At 44.8% G+C, this 20,467-nt stretch overlaps 1 protein-coding gene across 3 annotated transcripts in view; it reads left to right on the forward strand.

Moving 5' to 3' along the window:
* gtf3c2 (general transcription factor IIIC, polypeptide 2, beta) overlaps nucleotides 1–20,467 on the forward strand; it is a 165,645-nt gene that overhangs the window by 61,015 nt on the left and 84,163 nt on the right. For all 3 annotated transcript variants that reach the window (XM_085996965.1, XM_085996964.1, XM_085996963.1), the window contains one exon: nucleotides 4,682–4,799. In XM_085996965.1, coding sequence (XP_085853091.1) covers nucleotides 4,682–4,799 — 118 coding nt within the window. The remainder of the gene's footprint in view (nucleotides 1–4,681; nucleotides 4,800–20,467) is intronic.

Raw genomic sequence — 20,467 nt, forward strand, 5'->3', positions numbered from 1 at the left:
TTGAGGCTCTCTGTCAGGAGCAACACATGCATTGCAATTCCCATGGACAGAGCGAAGCAGGACGAGAGTGCATTAGGCTGTGCCCGCATTGCAGGCTTCCCCAGGGTCCAAGGTACCATAGACTAAAACCACATTGCCTTGCTTGCTTCCCACCATCATCTTGGCATCTTTCTCAGCAGAAAGGGAAACCACTCCCTGAATGTGTAGCTTGTTTGCAATCACAGGCTGTGCATTATGCCTGATTTTATGGGAGCTGTCATGTTTCATTCATCCTGCACTGGGCCTCTGTGCCACCTTTATTCTAACCAGGCTGTTGGATCACAGCTGGCTACTCGGCGACAAGGGATATCCCATCCGGACCTTAGCCATGATTCCTTTCGGGAACCCCAGGCACAGATGCAGAGCATGCCGACAATGAGAGCTGTGCTGCCACCAGAAATATCCCTGACCGTATTTCCAGATTTGTAGACTTATGCTGCACACCTTCACTATACTGAAGGATCAGCCCTTGCCACCAAATGGGCAACAAGAAGTGGCAGAGGAGGAGGAAGAGCAGGAGCAGCATCAGCTACCAGATCCCCTAGCCGCCAAAGCTCTTAGAGAACAACTGATATAAGAGCGCTTCACCTGAACCATCCCTCACCTCCCCAATACATCAACAGTCCCGTCATCCTTCTAACTACTGTCCTCACAACCACCGTCTGATTGCCTTCCTGCAGTCCAGCCTCATTGGTCTTGCCTTCGCTTGGCTACAAATATTAACACCAAATCAGAACAAAAAAACTTTACTCCAACAACTCTGTTCATATTTGTATAACAGTTAAATCGCTGAATTAAGAATAATCCTTGTGAAAACACCTAGTGCCTGTCTTCTGTGAGCACCTACCTATCCTAGGGCTCCTATGAAGTGTATCCCCAGTGACTACAGCTTGTAATTGGAAGGCTGCTGTGCTTCCATTGAGACCACTACAGATGGCAATAGTGGATGACCTTTAGCAGTTCTGGGCCTTGAGGGCCTGGCTACAGACTGCAGCATCTTGATGTGGGCTGGGGCACTTTGGCCCAGCTGGCTATGTGGCACTGATGAGGGCTCTGGCAGATTGGTTGGCGGGGGTGCAGGCACACTGCCACTCTCCTGGTGTTGCACCTAAGCACTCCTACGGCTCAGTGTGAAAACAGTTTTATGCATGTCCATGCTTTGTCACTATCTTGCCATAACATATGGATTAGTGTTCGTGTCATCCAATGGGTATCATAATCAACATTTGAGTGGCAGCTACGTCTAAGGAAGCAGCGCTGTCTTTAAAGTGGGAAGTTTAGCATCTGCTCCATGCCGGTCGGAGTGTGTGTGTGTAATCTCTGGGGCACACTGCCCCATGCAGCTGGAAAGACCAGTGCCTGTCTGCCTTGGGGGTGTGGAGGAGGTATTCCCAACTCTGCAAAACCCCATAGAGAGCCCCCTTGACCCTCAGTGGAGCTCATTTCATCTCAATCAGTGTACTAGCTTCCATTGTTATGCTGGGTCCTAACTGAGCCAGGGAAGAGGGAACACTGGGCATAGGAAGTCCCTGCCCACGGGGCTGTCCCCAACATCATTTGCCTTGTAAAGGTCAAGTAGAGGTTCCACCCCTTACAAGACTGCCCAGAAAATTGTGGAGACCTGGCACAACCGGAAGCTCGGGGCCCGTGTTTGTAAGAAAGGCACAATAAACACAATTGGTGAAAAATGAGCACGATAGAAAGAAAAAACTTGCATTTAGCCCTTCACAGCCAATGAAATACTTTTAACGTGTAGTCACTGTTGTAATATAAGGAAATGCAGCAATCAATTTTTGCACAGCATATTCTCACAAACAGCAATAAGATAAATGACCAGATAATCTGTTTTAGTGATGTTGGTTCAGGTCATCGGGAGAATGCAACTGCTCCTGGAATAGTGGTATGGGATCTTTTATATTCACCTGAGCAGGCAGATAGGGCCTCGGTTTAATGTTTTATCCAAAAGGTGGCACCTCTGAGCGCAGCACTGCCTCAGTACTGCACTAGTGTGTCGGCCTGGATTATAGGCTCAAATCTGGAGTGGGGCTTTTTTAAAAATTCGTTCCTGGGATGTGGGCATCGCTGGCAAGGTCAGCATTTATTGTCCATCCCTAACTGCCCTTGAGAAGGTGGTGGTGAGCCGCCTTCTTGAACCGCTGCAGTCCGTGAGGTGAAGGTACTCCCACAGTGCTGTTCGGGAGGGAGTTCTGGATTTTGGCCCAGTGAGGGGCTACACGAGCATTGTAGATGCTTATAAGGCCACTCCCTGCCCCCACCTTGGGAAGTCTGACCACCTCTCCCTGTTTCTAGCCCCGGCATACAAACCGCTCATCAAAAGAGTGAAATCATCAGTGAGATCAGTGAAAGTATGGCCAGAGGGGGCAGTCTCGGAGCTTCAGGATTGCTTCGAACGCACTGATTGGAGCATGTTTGCCCATAATGACATCGAGGAATATGCATCCACAGTGCTATTCTACATTAACAGTTGCGTCGAGGTCGTCACGACCCATAAAAATATCAGGACATACCCCAACCAGAAACCCTGGATGAACGGGGAGGTCCGCTCGCTGTTGAAAGCATGCGACGCAGCATTTAAATCTGGCGACGCGGCGGCTTACAGTGCAGCTAGGACCAACCTAAAAAAGGGTATCAGGACTGCCAAAAGGAAACAGACACTGCAGATAGAGGACCATTTCCACAAGAACTCGGACCCCCGGCGCATGTGGCAAGGCATCCAGTCCATCACTGACTACAAGAGTAAAAACACCAGCCCCTCGGTCAGCGATGCCTCCCTTCCGGAGGAGCTTAACAACTTCTTCGCTCGCTTTGACAGGGACAACAGGGAGCCGGCTACCAAAGCCTTGCCACCCCCAGAAGACCAGCTGCTCACTCTGTCGACCTCCGACGTAAGGGGTGTTCTACACGGAGTGAACACACGTAAGGCTGCTGGACCTGATAGCATCCCTGGACGGGTACTCAAGGAATGTGCTGATCAGCTGGCTGATGTCTTCACCGCCATCTTCAATCTGTCATTGGTCCAGGCAGTAGTCCCTACATGCTTCAAGACCGCTACCATTATTCCTGTGCCAAAGCAAACGGCTGTGACGTGTCTGAACGACTATCGACCTGTCGCACTCACACCCATCATAATGAAGTGTTTCGAGAGACTGGTCCTGGCTCATATCAAAGCCAGTGTTCCCGCCTCTCGACCAACACCAGTTTGCCTATCGTGCAAACAGATCAACGGAGGATGCAATCACAACTGCTCTACACTCTGCACTGAATCACTTAGACGGTAAAGAGACCTACATCAGAATGCTGTTCATAGACTACAGCTCAGCATTCAACACTATCGTCCCCAACAAGCTGGCCACCAAACTCCACACTCTTGGCCTGAACACTTCCCTCTGCAACTGGACCCTGGACTTCCTAACCAACAGACCCCAGTCTGTCAAATTAGGTAACCACACCTCCTCCCCCCCCCGACCCTGAACACGGGGGCCCCACAAGGATGTGTGCTGAGTCCCCTCCTCTACTCCCTCTTCACCCACGACTGTGTGGCTGTTCATGGTTCCAACACCATCATCAAGTTTGCGGATGATACCACGGTGGTAGGCCAGATCACCAACAACGATGAGTCAGCCTACAGGGAGGAGGTCCAGCATCTTGTGAAGTGGTGCGCCGATAACAACCTGGCCCTCAACATCAAGAAAACCAAAGAAATCATTGTGGACTTCAGGAAGTCTAAAGGCGGATGTCACACCCCCATCCACATCCATGGGGCTGTGGTGGAAAGGGTGGACAGCTTTAAGTTCCTCCGAGTCCACATCACGGAAGACCTCTCCTGGTCCCTCAATACCTCCTCTCTGGTGAAGAAGGCCCAGCAGCGCCTATATTTCCTAAGGAGGCTGAAGGGATGTAACCTGTCACCCCTGATCCTCTCTAACTTTTACCACTGCACAATAGAGAGCATCCTGACGAACTGTATCACAGTATGGTATGGCAGCTGTAGCTACTATGACCGGAAAGCCCTGCAGCGGGTAGTCAAAACTGCCCAACGCATTACCGGCACCCGGCTACCGACCATAGAGCACATATACCAGAAACGCTGTTTACGGAGGTCACGGACCATCATCAAAGACCCTACCCACCCCAGCCACAGTCTGTTCGCCCTCCTGCTATCTGGGAGACGCTACAGATGCATTCGCACCCGAACGACCAGATTTAGGAACAGCTTCTTTCCCAAGGCTGTCCTCCTACTGAACTCCACAAATAAACTCTAAAGCCTGCACATCTGCCAATGCACTTTATTATGTTTATGTTAATGTATTACAAGCCAAATGAATGTCGAATGTTTAAATGTCTTAATCTAAATGTACACTCTCGGGAGCCGCAAGCCTACATTTCGTTGTACTGCACTTGTGCACTAACAATGACAATAAAGTTGATTATGATTATGATGAAGGAACGGTGATATATTTCCAAGTCAGGATGGTATGTAACTTTGAGGGGAACTTGCAGGTGATGGTGAACCCCAACCTTCAGCAGTGAGAGTGCTACCACTGAGCCACGGTTGCTGTGATAAGTAAAGTGAGGCAGTAAAGTCTTGTTGATTTTCATAGATTGTTTTTTCCTTCTGTAGCGTCCTCAGATGGCAAGACTTGGTATCCTAGCAGCTGCATTTTCTACTGGAAAGGTTGTTGTCTACAGTTTGCCACACCCAGAATCCCTAAATATGTACAAGATGAAGCATTCAAAAGGTATTTGAAAACTAATTGTGATTTAAATTTGAAGTGTGGCTTTCATTGTTCTTTATAGAGAAACTGATTCTTTTTCACCATGACTATGATCTATTTTTATTCTGTTGGAGAGATAGTTGCAATAACAGTTGCTTTTTAATGATGAGAGCTTGTTCTCTACTGGTTATATTTGCATAGAATTATTTCAGGTGTGAAATTTAAATATTTGTTGCATAGTATATTTGCAAAGGATTTACATTTTCCACTCTTCACACTAGAATGAACCAAACACAAATGCTGAAACTAGATGCAAATGATGCAGTAAGATTGAGAGACCAATTTGGATCTCTGCCATGGGGGAGTGGAGAAACTAGCCCTTAATTTCTTAGAACAGTAAATGTAAAAACTACTTACCTCAGGTTGAAAGTGCTGCTTGATGCTAATAACTATAAAATCAGTTAACATATTTGCTATGGCTTCAGACACAGGAAATGTAGTATTTAGAATTTAGATGTACCAAAATGCTTTATTTTTCATCATTTTGAGAAGATAAATAGGAATCTGAATATTAAGTTGCATACAAATAATGCAGTATTTTTATTTTCTAATTTCTGTGTAGCCATTTTTATCCTGTTCATAATTGCTTGCACCTATGTTTTTTGTAAACTTGCAGTAGAATGGCAAAATTGCAAAAAAAAATGTGTAAAACAAATAATATAATTTGGGGATCAAAAAGTGCGCCTCATTTTGGCCTTTGGCATACATCAGGCAGGCAGTGGGTGGAGCGATTGCAGCATCTGTCAAATATTGTCGGCAAGAGGCCTGAACCATTTTGATGTTTCATCCTGTATTTGATATTTCACCCAGGGTGTTTCCACCCTGTGCCACCCATGAATGGCAAGTGGGCACCATGCTGATGACGACAAAAATGGCATCAGAGTCCTAAAGATGTCATTAGAACCCGTATTTGCATGGAATAATGAGGCTCCTGCCTGTTTGCAGCGGGAATGCTGGCCGCTTAAATCAAGGTTCGCTTGAAAATTGTATCTGGTGCACCTCGGGTGGAAAGTTGAGGATAAGTTCATTTTTGACACTCTTTGTCTCACTACCATCTTGTTCACACTGAAAAATGGGGCAGTAGAGTGACAAAAATCGTCCGTGTATGCAATGCCTAATGTGCGTGGTTTTTATTTCATTTTTGCTGCTGTGGGGATGTGTTAAACTGAAGGAAGGAGATTTTCTCCCGCCCTCTTTCTCATTTCTCTCACGCTCTCGCTCTTTCTCTTACGAAGTCAGTTGCTGGAAGACTTTGTTTGGAGGCCAAGTACGAGAACACATGCTCATACCTCCAGGGCTGGGTGCTTGCCTTGATTGTCCCTCTGTGAACCAAGCAGATATTGTTGATACTCTGCACCTTGCAACTATTTGAACCACCATTTGACAGGTACACCATCTTCCTGGTAACAGCACATTGTGCTGCTCAGGAGGAGTTCTGGTACCTCTGGTGTACCTGTGCCTGTCGATTATACATAGAAGTTACAAAATGGAAATGGGCCCTTCAGCCCAACCAGTCCATGTTGGTGCTTACCCTCCACACGAGCAAATACTGTAGTCCTAATCACATTTACTCATCCTGTCTCCGTATGCCTTTGTCCCCTTTTCATTTATTCACCTATCCAATCTAATCTTGAATGTTGACGTAGTTCCTGCCTCAACCACTAACCCTGGAAGTGAATTCCACAATCTCAATTCTATGTAAGGAAGTTTCTCTTGCTCTCTGTTCTAAATCTCTTACAATTAATCTTGTATCTATGGCCTCTTGTTCTAGACCCCTCAACTACTGGAAACAGTCTGTTTCTATCTACCCTGTCCCATCCTTTTATAATTTTAAACACTTCTAATATATCACCCTGTAATCTGCATTATTCTAACAAAAAATTATACCCACTAATGACCGACTGGTGATTGTCCTCCGGGTTGGGGTGGGTAGAGGAGGAGATAAGTGGGGTCTCTGCGATCAAGGCAGCTGCAAGCTGAAAAGGCCTGGTGATGGAACTAAACCCTGTGAAAGACTTGGTAATTCGGTCCGATCCGAGCCAAGCAGGTACGGCGTACTCCCAAATGTTGCTGATAATTCACTAGCCAGCTTGCCTCATTAATGAAACCTGGAGAGGTAGCTTGAAAACTCAAACAGTCCCCTTGAGCACTCTGGGAGTGGAAGGGAGCTAAGCCTTGGCTCTTGCAATTCTCCCTTAAGCTTCCTGGACTTGAGTATGTACAGTCTCAATGAGGAGAAAGTATGCACTCCCTATAAAAACATAGGAAATAGGAGCAGGAATAGGCCATACGGCCCCTCGAGCCTGCTCCGCCATTCAATAAGATCATGGCTGATCATCGACCTCAACTCCACTTTCCCACCCTATCCCCATATCCCTCGATTCCCTTAGTGGCCAAAAATCTATCTATCTATCTCAGCCTTGAATATACTCGACGACTGAGCATCTACAGCCCGTTGGGGTAGAGAATTCCAAAGATTCACAACCCTCAGTGAAGAAATTTCTCCTCACCTCAGTCCTAAATCACTGACCCTTTATCTTGAGACTCTGCCACCTAGTTCTAGACTCTCAGGGAAACAGTTTCTCAGCCTCTACCCTGTCAAGCCCTCTAAGAATATTATACATTTCAATTAGATCACCTCTCATTCTTCTAAACTCCAGAGAATATAGGGCCATTCTACTCAATCTCTCCTCGTACGACAATCTTCTCATCCCAGGAATCAATCTACTGAACCTTTGTTGCACCACCTCCAAGGCAAGTATATCCATCCTTGGGTAAGAAGACCAAAACTGTACACAGTACTCCAGGTATGGTCTCGCCAAAGCCTTATATAATTGCAGCAAGACTTCCTTACTCTTAGCCTTTATTGCAAGGGGGTTGCAGTATAACATACCATTTGTCTTCCTAAATGCTTGCTGTACCTGCATGTTAACTTTCTGTGATTTGCATACAAGGGCCCCCAAATCCCTCTGAATACCTACATTTACTAGTCTCTCACCTTTTTATTAAAAAATTTAAAAAAATATTCTGCTTTTCTATTCTTCCTACCAAAGTGGACAATTCCCATTTCCCCCCACATTATACTCCATCTGCCACCTTCTTGCCTACTCACTTAACCTGTCTATATCACTTTGCAACCTCTTTGCATACTCCTCACAGCATTCAAATTCAAATTCAAATGCTTTATTGGCATGAAAGTTTACAGGGAACCATATTGCCAAAGCTTACATAACAAAAAAGTACAGGTTTCCAACATTCTGTAGGTGTCAAACAATTTTGACCTTCGTTGGGTACAGACAGTATTAATTTAAACAGTCGTTGACCCTCGTTGGGTACATTCAGTATTAATTTAAACAGTCGTTTGGTACATTCGGTATTGATTTAAACATTTTTAGAGTATATATGCTATGGGTGTGCTCGTTAGTCACTCACTGTTCCTCAGACTGTGACATGTTGTTACATATTGGGCACCAAGATATGGTCTGTCTCCTTCCCCCAGGACTATTCTTAATTTTGACAGGTCATCCAATTCTTTGAAATCTGGGGTTGTAAGGCTGAGCTTGTCAAAATATATGTTTCTTGTTTTGTTGAATTTTTCGCATTTTAGGAGGAAGTGCACCTCTGTCTCAACCTCGCCGGCCAGACAGTGATCACATATTCTATTTTCTTTAGGTTGCCAGGATTTCTTGTATCTTCCTTTTTGAATTGCCAGTTGGTGGTCGCTTAGTCTGTATCTGGTGAGGGTCTGTCTCTGTTTTGTGTCTCTGATGGTCGAGAGATAGTCTGCCAGTTTATATTCTCTTTTTAGGGCCCGGTAGCATTCTAATCTGCTTTGGCTTTTGGTTATTTTGTTCCAATGTTCCAGGTAGGTTTCTTTGCATTGTTTAATGATTTGGTTCACTCGGATTGGTGTTTGGAGAGCAATGTTGGTCTGGGACTGGTCAGGGTCCAGCTGGGTAGGAGTACTTAGTTTCAGTAACAACTGACTCAGGGGACTCATTTCTGGGTTCAGCTCTTGGGTCTGGAGGGCTTTAAAATGAAGGGTGTCTGGGGAACTAGATTTGAGGTGATTTTAGAAAGTTTAGTGCTCGTTTTTGGATGTTTATCATCAGTGGGTATCTGCCTAGTTCGGCTCTACATGCATTTGTTGGTGTTTTCCTTTGGGTGCGAAGAATGCTTCGGCAAAATTCTGCATGTAGGGCTTCTATTGTGTGTTTTTCCCATTTAGTGTAGCTATGGTGATTGAGTGGGCCCCATACTTCACTACCATACAGTGCAATGGGCAGGATTATACTATCAAATATTTTGAGCCAGATTTTGATTGGGATTTGGATGTTGTAGAGTTTTCTTTTTATTGCATATAGGGCTCTTCGGGCTTTTTCTTTTAGTGCATTCACTGCTATGCTGAAGCTCCCTGATGCTGTAATGATTAGGCCAAGGTAAGTGTAGCTCATAGTGTGTCCTATGATGGTATCACTGAGAGTAAACTGGTATTTGTTTTCCTGACATCTGGGCCTTTTTTGAAAAATCATGATGTTGGTTTTCTTTAGATTTACTGTCAGGGCCCAATTTTGGCAGTATTTGTCGAGTAGGTCTAAATGTTGCTGTAATCCCTGTCCTGTGGGAGACAGCAGAACCAGGTCGTCTGCATAGAACAGGGATTTCACTACCCCATCCAGGAGACAGAGACCTGGTGACTCGCTTTGCTCCAGCATGTCTGCTAACTCATTTATGTATATGTTGAACAGGGTCGGACTCAAATTGCAACCCTGCCGGACGCCTCTTCTCTGGGTGAAGAAACCGGTGCGTTTGTCTCCAATTTTGACACCGCATTTATTTTTCAGATACACCGATTTAATAAGGTCATAGACTTTGCCCCCTATTCCACACTGAAGAAGTTTGTAATAGAGCCCTTCGTGCCAAATAGAGTCAAAAGCTTTCTTGAAGTCAATGAAACAAGCGAATATTTTCCCATTTTTTGTTTGGTGTATATGTTTTTCAATGAGAGTGTGAAGGGTATAGATATGGTCGGTGGTGCGGTGTTTTGGAAGAAAGCCTATTTGATTTTTTCTAAGGATATTATGTTTGTTAAGAAAATCCAGTAATCTACTATTTAGGATACTGCAGAATAACTTCCCTAGACAACTGTTGACACAGATGCCACGGTAGTTATTTGGGTCTGATTTGTTTCCACTTTTATATATAGGAGAGATGAGTCCTTGGCACCAGATATCGGGAAAACAGCCTGAACGTAATATGATGTTGAATAACTTGAGTACAGCACCCTGCATCTCCATAGTGCTGAGCTTGAGCATCTCATTTTTGATGTTGTCTGGACCACAGGCTTTCTTTAGGTGGAGAGATTTTGTTTTTGTGGCCAGTTCTTTCCCAGTGATTGGGGAGTCCAGAGGGTTTTGGTTGTCTTTAATTGTTGCTTCTAATGTGTGGAGTTTTTCACAGAATCACAGAAATCACAGAAACCCCACAGTGCAGATAGAGGCCATTTCGGCCCATCGAGCCTGCACCGACACATATCCCACCCGATCCCCGTAACCCCACATATTTAATCCCCCTAACACTAAGGGTCAATTTATCATAGCCAATCAACCTAACCCGCACATCTTTGGACTGTGGGAGGAAACCGGAGCACCCGGAGGAAACCCACGCAAACACGGGGAGAATGTGCAAACTCCACACAGACAGTCGCCCGAGGCCAGATTTGAACCCGGGTCCCTGGTGCTGTGAGGCAACAGTGCTAACCACTATGCCACCGTGTCTGCCCTTTTTCTGTGACATGATGTTGACTTGAGTTTGTTTCGTTTACTGGGATGTCTTTGTAGAGGTTTTCAAAATGTGTTCTCCAGATGTCACCATCTTGGATTGGTAATGCTTGTAATTGTGTTGTACTCAGGTTATTCCACATATCCCAGAATTGATTTTGATTAATGGAGTTTTCAATTTCTTCAAGTCTTTTGTGGGTATAATTTTGTGTTTTGTTCCTAATGGTGTGTTTATATCTTTTGAGGGTCTCATTGTATCTAATACGCAGGTCTGGGTTGTTTGGTTGGCGATGCTTTTGGTTTGATATTTTTCTCAGGTCTTTTCTGGCATTTTTGCATTCGTGATCAAACCATTTCTCATTTTTTTGTCTTTTGTAACGCTTCCTCTTCTGTTTCACAAGGTCGGCTTTTACAGCTGCCTCATGGAAGATCATATTAATATCATCTATGGCCATGTTTACACCATCTCTGGTGATCTCCTATAGATTTTCTTTAAATTTTGATATTTTACTTGTGAGATCAGGTGAATTTAGTGCTGTGATGAATTTATCTCCACTGTCTGGGGCCCATCTGTATGTCTGGTTTAGTTTATGGAGCTTACTGGGTTCCTTTTTTGTGTCTGTAGTTTGGGCAGAAAGTTTAAGGTACACATTTATTTGGTTATGGTCTGAGAGGGGGGATTGCTGCCTGACAGTGAATGCGTTGATATCGCAGGGGTCCATGTCCGTGATTGTATAATCCACCACACTAGACCCAAGAGTTGAGGAATATGTGAGTCTCCCTAAGGAGTCCCCTCTGAACCTACCGTTAACTATGTACATGCCTAAGGCTCGGCAGAGTTGCACTACCTCCCTGCCGCTTTTATTTATTTCACAGTCAAGGTTGTTCCGATTTGTGATGGCTGGTGTGACATATAAAGGGGTCTGGCCAAACACATGGTTGTTGCCCTGTGGGTCTATGAAGTCAGGTTCACATCCGGTCCTTGCATTTAGGTCCCCACATAGTAGCACCTTTCCTTGGGCCTGGAAATGGCTGATTTCCATGTGGAGAGTTTCAAATAACTCCTCTTCAAAATATGGCGATTCTATTGGAGGTATGTAGATCGCACATAAGTAGACATCTTTTTTAGCTATTCCTATATTTTTATCTAATTTTAGCCATACTTGTGATTTCCCCTGTTTTACTGGTGAGATGTGTTTGTCCAATTCTCCTTTATACCACACCAAGATTCCCCCGGAGGTTCTGCCCTTGCGTATCTTAGTGTTCTTTACTGAGGGCACAATGATTTCATGGTACATTGGAGGACAGTGGGTGGGCACGTCCTTTTGACACCATGTTTCTGTTAACACAATTATATCAATGTCTTTTATAGATTTTAGGAATTCAGGGTCTGTACTCTTCAGCCCAAAAGTTGAGGAGCGGAGACCCTGGATATTCCAGCAGCTTATGTGGAAAGAACGCATCTATATAGTTCAAAAAAATAAAGCAAAATGGACCTATTTTGTGGGACGGGTGTGAAAACACTAGTTTCTATAGATGTACAATGCTAAATGACGATTTAGTATAAATTCCATAAGGCATGCACATACTGCTACCTAATAATAGTAATATAACAATAATAATAATTTAGTACATTCCTATCCTGTTTTCCATCAGGGTGCTTATCATCGTCATGATCTTTCTCAGTTCTTGGTTTACAGTCGCCTGTGGTCTAAAGGGGGGTCTGGGGTCAGGTACAATAGCACGGTTCTGTTGCTGGTTTTGTATAGGGGGGTGGGGGACAGTGGTGGTCCTGTTTGGGTTAGGGCTCCCAATGGTAGAGGGGGTGGGAGGGGTGCGTCCTTTGGCAGTGTTTATGAGGTTTTTTGCGAAGATCCACACCCGCTGTTTGAGTAGATGTAATCCGTCATAGAGGTCCCATGTGTTGATGTTTGGGTGGTGTGCCAGGTGGACGTTGGGGAGGGCAGCACATCCCATGTCGATCTCCCTGTTGGTGTTGTGGATTGCATAGGCTAGGGTGTCCTCTCTGGGCAGTAGAGTGGAGATCACAATCCGCGCATCGGGGAATTCCTTGCTGGCCTTCTCCGCCATCCTGCTCACTGCTCTAGCAGTGCCTTCATGTAGGGTGTGCAGGTCGCTTGTGCCTGTGTGGATCATCAGCAAACTTGGATATATTACACTCATGGATCCCTTATCTAAGTGATTGATATAGATTGTAAACAGTATTGAGAAAACAGAAACTTTACCTGTGTGGATTTATTGACAACTTGATTTGGAGATTGGTAAACCTGGTTGCAGGCATGTTGGACATCAAACAGACAAGGGGGAAAAAAATAAGTCTTTTTCTTTCACTGGCAATGTGAAGACATGCCACCAGAGGACAGCAAATGACAACACCAACAACTTGTATTTATATAGCACTTTTAACGTAGTAAAACGTCCCAAGGTGCTTCACAGGAGAATTGTAAGACAAAAAAAGATTTGACACCGAGCCACATAAGGAGAAATTAGGGCAGGTGACTAAAAGCTTGGTCAAAGAGGAAGGTTTTAAGGAGCGTCTTAAAGCAGGAAAGAGGTATTGGCGGAGAGATTTAGGCAGGGAATTCCAGAGCTTAAGGCCTAGGCAACAGAAGGCACGGCCACCAATCAGGGATGCTCAAGAGGGCAGAATTAGAGGAGCGCTGATATCTCGGTGGGGGGGTGGTTGTGGGGCTGGAGGAGATTACAGAGATAGGGAGGGGCGAGGCCATGGAGGCCTTGAAAACAAGGATGAGAATTTTGAAATCGGCGTTGCTTAACCGGAAACCAATGTAGATCAGCGGTAATGGGTGAACAGGACTTGGTGCATGTTAGGACACGGGCAGCCGAGTTTTGGATGACCTCAAGTTTACGTAGGGTGGAATGTGGAAGGCCAGCCAGGAGTGCGTTGGAATAGTCAAGTCTAGAGGTAACAAAGGCATGGATGAGGGTTTCAGCAGCGGATGAGCTGAGGCAAGGGCGGAGACGGGCGATGTTACGGAGGTGGTCTTGGTTATGCCGTGGATATGTGGTCGGAAGCTCATTTCCGGGTCAAATATGGTTGCAAACAGTGTGGTTCAGCCTCGGACAGCTGTTGGGGAGTGGGATGGAGTCAGTGGCTAGGAAACAGAGTTTGTGGCGGGGACCAAAAACAATGGCTTCGGTCTTCCCAATATTTAGTTGTTGTAGGTATAAATAACGCTTTATAGCAAAAATTATAAAACCAAAGCATAATAGAATCTTAGCATGATTAACTGTGGCCCCCTTCCAAGCTGTATGATGCTATGATGGGTCCCCTGTAGTTGAATATCTTTGCTCGTGGTTTCATGCCTGCAGCTGTTGTGAGAAGTTCCGAGAACCAGAAGGCTACCCATGAGACGGTGAAGAGGGGAAACCTAAGTTGGAGGAGGGATTCACAGTGGGGGGGAGAACCAGAGGTGGGAGGAACTTTGATTCCACCAATAACTAATAGTAACTTACTGAAATTGTACAGATAACTAATAGTAATACTGGTAACACTCAGATTCCCTTATAACCAACAGTAATACAATAAGTCACTGATAGTAATAGGTGTGATGCCCTGATATGTTACCTGTAACCAGGAGCAATTCTATAACCCACTGATATTTAACCTGTAAATGCAGCCAGATACCCCTGCACTGCACAAGGTGCGGTTTATGCTCCCCAGTCGATGCCATCTCTCTTCCTATCTCCTTGACTCCGGTTTAGTTTCGGGTTCTGTGCGAAGGTGACGCTCTGAACTGGGAGCTCAGTCAGAGCCAATCTGTACTTCACATCAAAACTGGCCGGCACAGACTAACCTGAACCAAACTGAGATATCGCACAAAGGGCAGCAGGCTTGTTGTTTGGGGCACTTCGCCCAAAACTCAGCTTACCACCAACATTTCCAAACTACTCCCGGAGCTCAGACTTAATAAAGGAGAGTTTTCGTAGAATGATAAAAAGTACAGCATAGGAGTAGGCCATTCGGTCTCCTTAATCGCCATCCCCCCCGCCCCGATCTTTTTATATTCCTCCTTTTCAAATACTTATCCTATTCCCTTTTAAATTATGTTCTAGTCTCTCAATTGCCACTTGTGGCGAAGCATAACATGGTCTAATAGCCCTCAGTTCAAAAACCCCATTCCCCCATCTTCCACCTTGGCCTTTAACTCTCTAAGACTACTACATAATTAAGACAGCATAATTCGTCAAATATGGTAATTCTAAATCGTACAAGCATTAGAGTTATTCTTCTGCATGGGAAAAGGAGAAGGAAGGTTTTCGAACTGAGGACATTCAGCCCATCATGCCTGTGCCGGCTCTTTGAAAGAGCTATTCAATTAGTCTCATAGCCTTGCAAGTTTTTCCTTTTCAAGTAATAGTCAGTGTGAAAAACAATGTAGATATGATTGGGGATTTCAATCAATACAGCATTGGGAATTCTGAACTCATCACTTTAGTGCACAGCATGCCTCCTGGCTCAGTCCATCAGGGAGTCCATGAGAGGTTGCTCCATACTAGACTTAGTTCTTGTGAGCTTCTTGGGCTAGGGAGTAGAAGTAGTTGAACCACGAGCCTGTACTGACCATAGTGTGATAACATTCAATCTGACTTGAGCAGAAGTACAGACGTGTAGTCAAAGCTGAGTGCATTGGGAAGACTAAATCTATCTAACATTACCCATCTCCGACTCTACCTCAGCCCACCTACCACTAGGGCCCTCATTTGTACCTTCATCACCTCCAGGATCAATTATTCCCGTTCTCTCCTGGCCAGCTGGAGCAGGTTGTCGAGAATGGCTATTGAGGCCAGGACACTGTACTCATTTAACAAACAATTAGATTCTGTAATGGGGACAGGCCTAGTGTTATAGAATGATGAGATCAAGTGAGACAAATGGCCCTCTTCATCCAAAGCCATTTTGTAATCTTAAAAAAAAAAAGGGATGAAAATATAATCCCTTTGCTTTCTGCTTCTATTTTTCTAGTTGCCTTCCCATTTTCTCTGCCCCTCTAGATGTCGTTCCATGGGCACATGGTTTTTATTTGTGAACCTATACAGTGAGTGTTGAATGGTGCGGGCATCACAGCCAAGTCCAATCCCGACTGAGCCTGATGGCCACATGTGCATTATCCAGCAAGAAAGTGATCAGGAGCAGGAACCCGGGCCGATGTTCCTCCTGCCCCAGTCCAGGGACATTGAGGCCAATTATACCACCTCCACTGCTGTCCCCAGCTGAGATCAACTAGTGAGCACAAATCTGGGGCTCAGTACTAACCTTGTCCATCCATTTACTCGTCAATGTATTCTGATTTGTATCTTGAAAATGGCAGCAAAAGCAATTTTCCCCTGGGGATGACAGAAGAGGCTTATGAGAAAGCATAAAGTAACTTAACATGTTTTTAAAAGACATTTGGTAAGATATTTTGAAATCTCTCTATCCCCTCGTGGATATTGATGCAAAGTGTATCGGCTCGATTTTTATTGGGCCTTGGAGGCGTGTGGGGGGTTAAAATCGCGAAATCAGGGGGCACGAACCCATCCTTCCCCCAACCCGCCTCCATGCCAGTTTCAAAGGAGGCGGATACCCGACCTGTGCTGGGACCTGCCTCCCCGAGGCGGGAAGGGGATTAGTGCCAATTAACTACCTGTTGACAGGTAGTTAACAGGCAGTTTTTAGCCTAATCCCTATTTTTATCCCTGAAGTATGGGATTCCTGACGGCTCCAAACCACGCCAAGTTAGCGAGGTGGACCGTCTGGCTGAAGGGCTTGGAGGGTTTGAGATGTCCGGTGTTCAGTTGAGTGATGTGTGCATGAGTGCAGAGGTAAGTGTGTTTGGTGTGTGTAAAGTGTTTAAATAAGTTTTACTTACCTTTACGGCCTGCCTTCCTTCAGGTCTCAGGAGTCCCTCATCTCACTGGCACAGAAAGCAGAATGGCCGCGAGCTGTCAAAAGTTGCAGCATTCAGCTTTCTGTTCTGGAGAGATCTCTAAATCCGCCTGAGAGGAAGGAATTAACTTAGTGTACAGATTGTCAGTGTTTGACAGCTTCAAAGAGCTGTCAAACGCTGATATTTCATCTGTCAAAAGCTCTTGACAGATGAAATGTCAATCTGTGACGTCGCCTGTTGCCGGGTGGCCCTTAATTGGCCTGCTGAGCCCGCTGGGTGGGCTCAACAAGGTCAATCAAGTGAAAATCATGTGGGTTGGCCACATTTCGATGGAGGCGGGACTACAACCCCAAAAGTTGTAGTCCCGCCTCCTACATGCCTCCAGTATCAAAATCCAGCCCTATGTCTCTAAAAGGCTTCTTCATATAATGGAGAATATTCATCCTATTCGTTATCCTTCAGTTTTTCTTTCATATACAGTATTTTTGCATCTTCTATATGCAAGTGAATGTATTGGCTCTTTTATAAATGTCTTCTAATGTGGAAATAAGTATTGACTTGTAGCAGGTTATATTGCTCAGACCTTCAAGGTAAGTGTCATTCTTTGTGTTTATCGATTGTCTCAATGTTTCTACTACAGGTAGACTATCCTTTATCCGAAAACCTCGGGACCAGCCGTGTTTCGGTTTTCGGAGAATTTCGGATTTCGGAAGGTGGGTCGGCGGGGGTCCGCGGGGGGTCGTGCGCACGACACGCTGACACGCAGCGTAAGTCGTGCGCACGACCCCCCGCGGACCCCCGCCGACTTACAGTCGGGGTCGGGGGGGGGGTCGTGCGCACGACTTACGCTGACGCGTAAGTCGTCGGGGTCCGCGGGGTGTTGCGCGCACGACTTACGCTGACCCTCTGCTCAGCGTAAGTCGTGCGCACGACTTACGCTGAACGAAAAAACTTTCGGTTTTTAGAGGGTTTCGGTTTTCGGAAGTTCGGATAAAGGGTAGTCTACCTGTACTTAGTTTCAGCTGATCAATTTGTTTGTATTTAAAAAAAAAATTAAACATCCCCAGACCCTTTAATGAGTATGACACTAATCTCTCTTGGCAAAAGTATGGCAAAAAATGTGGCAAATATTGAGTAGGTTTTATCAGTTAATAACTGGTAAATATTCCTAGCTTATCTACATGCTGCCCCTCGGCGACATTATCCAAAGACATGATGTCAGCTTCCACATGCACACTGACGAAACGCAGCTCTACCTCAACACCACCTCTCTCAACCCCTCCACTGCCTCTGTGCTGTCAGACTGCTTGTCTGACATCTAGTTCTGGATGAGCCGTAATTTCCTTCAGTTAAACATTGGGAAGACTGAAGCCATTGTCTTCGGTCCCTGCCATAAACTCCACTCCTTAGTCACGGATACCATCCCTCTACCTGGCCACTGTCTTGGGCTAAACCAGACTGTTCACAAACATTGATCCTGAGCTGAACTTCTGACCTCATATCCTCTCCATCACAAAGACCGCCTACTTCCACCTCCGTAACATCACCCGTCTCTGCCCCTGCCTCAGCCCATCTGCTGCTAAAGCCCTGGCATCCATGCTTTTGTTACCTGCAGACTCGACTATTCCAATGCCCTCCTGGCCAGTCTCCCATCTTCCACACTCCAGAAACTTGAGCTCATCTAAAACTCTGCTGCTTATATCCTAACGCGCACCAAGTCCTGTTCACCCATCAGCCCTGTGCTTGCAGAACTACATTGGCTCCCGGTCGACTGACACCTCGATATTAAAATTTTCATCCTCGTGTTCAAATCCCCCCATGGTCTTGCGCCTCCCTATCTTTGTAAACTCGTCCAACCCTACATCCCTCCAACTCTGGCCTCTTATGCATCCCTCACTTCCTTCACCCCACCAGGCCCTAAGCTCTGGAATTCCCTTTCTCTCTCCACCTCTCCTCCTTTAAGACGCTTCTTGAAACCTGCCTCTTTTACCAAGCTTTTAGTCACTTGTCCTAATAGCTCCTCCTTTAACTTGGTATCAATTTTGTCTGATTACACTCTAATCAAGTGCTTGGGATGATTTCCTACATTAAAGGAACTATATAAATACAAGGTGGTGGTGGTGTTGTCCCTTCGGATGAAAATCTTTTGTTTTAACTTTGAGGAGCTCAATTTACTTGCTGAGCTTATTAATCCTAAAAAGACTATCTCAGAGGTTCACTTGTGTACTGATCCAGGGTAGTGGAAATCTGGAAAACTCTCCCCCCAAAAACTGTTGAGGCTGTGTCGATTGAAAATTTCAAAATTGAGATGATCGATTTTTGTTATGCAATGGTATTAAGGGTTACAAAACCAAGGCGGGTAGATGGAGTTAAAATACAAATCAGCCATGATCTAATTGAATGGCGGAACAGGCTCGAGAGGCTGAATGATCTACTCCTGATCCTATGATTTAAAGCAGAACTACTGTAAGACGTTCTGATTGTCTGTCAGTTTATAGAATTCAGACCTGTGGAACAGACAACACAAAACCCAATGAATCTGTGAAACTTCTTTTACTTAAAAATCAACAAGAGGTTACAAGTAATTACCAGAATACAAACTGTACAAAATTCATGTACTTATCACAAGCAAGCATCTAAAATCATTTATTTTAAGCTCAGGTGATTATAAGCAAAACCACATACATACTATTCACCAGATGAGAGGTCAATTCAATAATGATAGACGTATGACTAACTTTAACTGGCAACTGACCAAGTCACCATCGACTGTAGCCCCGAATGTCAGTGTCCAATAACACTTATACCCCCAAACTTGGCAACTGGCCCACAGCATTCATGTTTCACACTGTGGGTAATGTTGTTTCCCTCTCTCTCTCTCTCTCGCTCTCTCTCTGTTTTGACGCATTGGTTCACCAAGGCCAGACTCCAAGGACTGGAGAGAGTCATTGTTTTTCACATCTGCAGGTTTGTTGAGGTTCTCACAGAATTTTCAAGATCTTATCTTCTGAAGGATAAGTACCAGCACATTACATGTTTTGCAAATGCTTTTAGCCAAGCAGTCTTTTGCCCTCAAAGCTTGGTCACATTTGGATTCATTCAAATGGAGATTCAGTCAAGTTTACCGTGACAGTGTTACACTACCCTTTCAATTTTTTTTCTTCAAAATGTTATCATTTGAAGCAATCGAATGATATTTCTAACTTTTTTGTAACAATAGGTATTTCAACCATGTAAAGACTGGAGGCTTCACCGTAAAATGATTTTAAGTCTTATTTAATTTCCCTTGGTTTATTCCAACTGAACTAGTTTCAAATTCAAAAATACCATTACTGCTTCTAGTTTTCCTCGCCATTACTCAGAGCTATATAAAGATAGCCTCCAATGCATGCATGTACAGACTGGCTGTCATAAAACACCAATTAGTGTTTGGAGACAAAAAATGGAATCAGTAAAATTCTCTGGTTTGATACCTGGTGCTTAAGTTTCAGCCACAAACTATTCAAAATATAAGTGTCATCATATTCTTTTATGTTGATTTGGCAATAAACTTAGAAAAAAAAAATAGGAGCAGGAGTAGACCATTCGGCCCTTCGAGCCTGCTCCGCCATTCAATATGATTATGGCTGATCCTCTATCTCAATACCATATTCCCGCTCTCTCCCCATACCCCTTGATGCCTTTTGTGTCTAGAGCTGAGGGCAATGGAGGCCATCGCCCGTCCCTTTGGAACTTGCTCGAGGTGTTTTATGTGCATCAAATAGACTTTTGATTTAATGAATGTTCCGTGGTCCATTGTTAATCCATGAAAACATACATGAAACTGATGAGACTGATCTTTCAGAACCTACAGGTTATACAGACTGCCTCCAACCAAACTTCTTGTTGGTTTCTAACTTTTCCTAATACTGAGCCAGCATCGGAGAATTGGTTCAACCCT

This window comes from Somniosus microcephalus, chromosome 9 (genome assembly GCF_052327205.1).
Source record: "Somniosus microcephalus isolate GS21.2 chromosome 9, FLI_Smic_1.0, whole genome shotgun sequence".
NCBI classification, from domain to species: domain Eukaryota; kingdom Metazoa; phylum Chordata; class Chondrichthyes; order Squaliformes; family Somniosidae; genus Somniosus; species Somniosus microcephalus.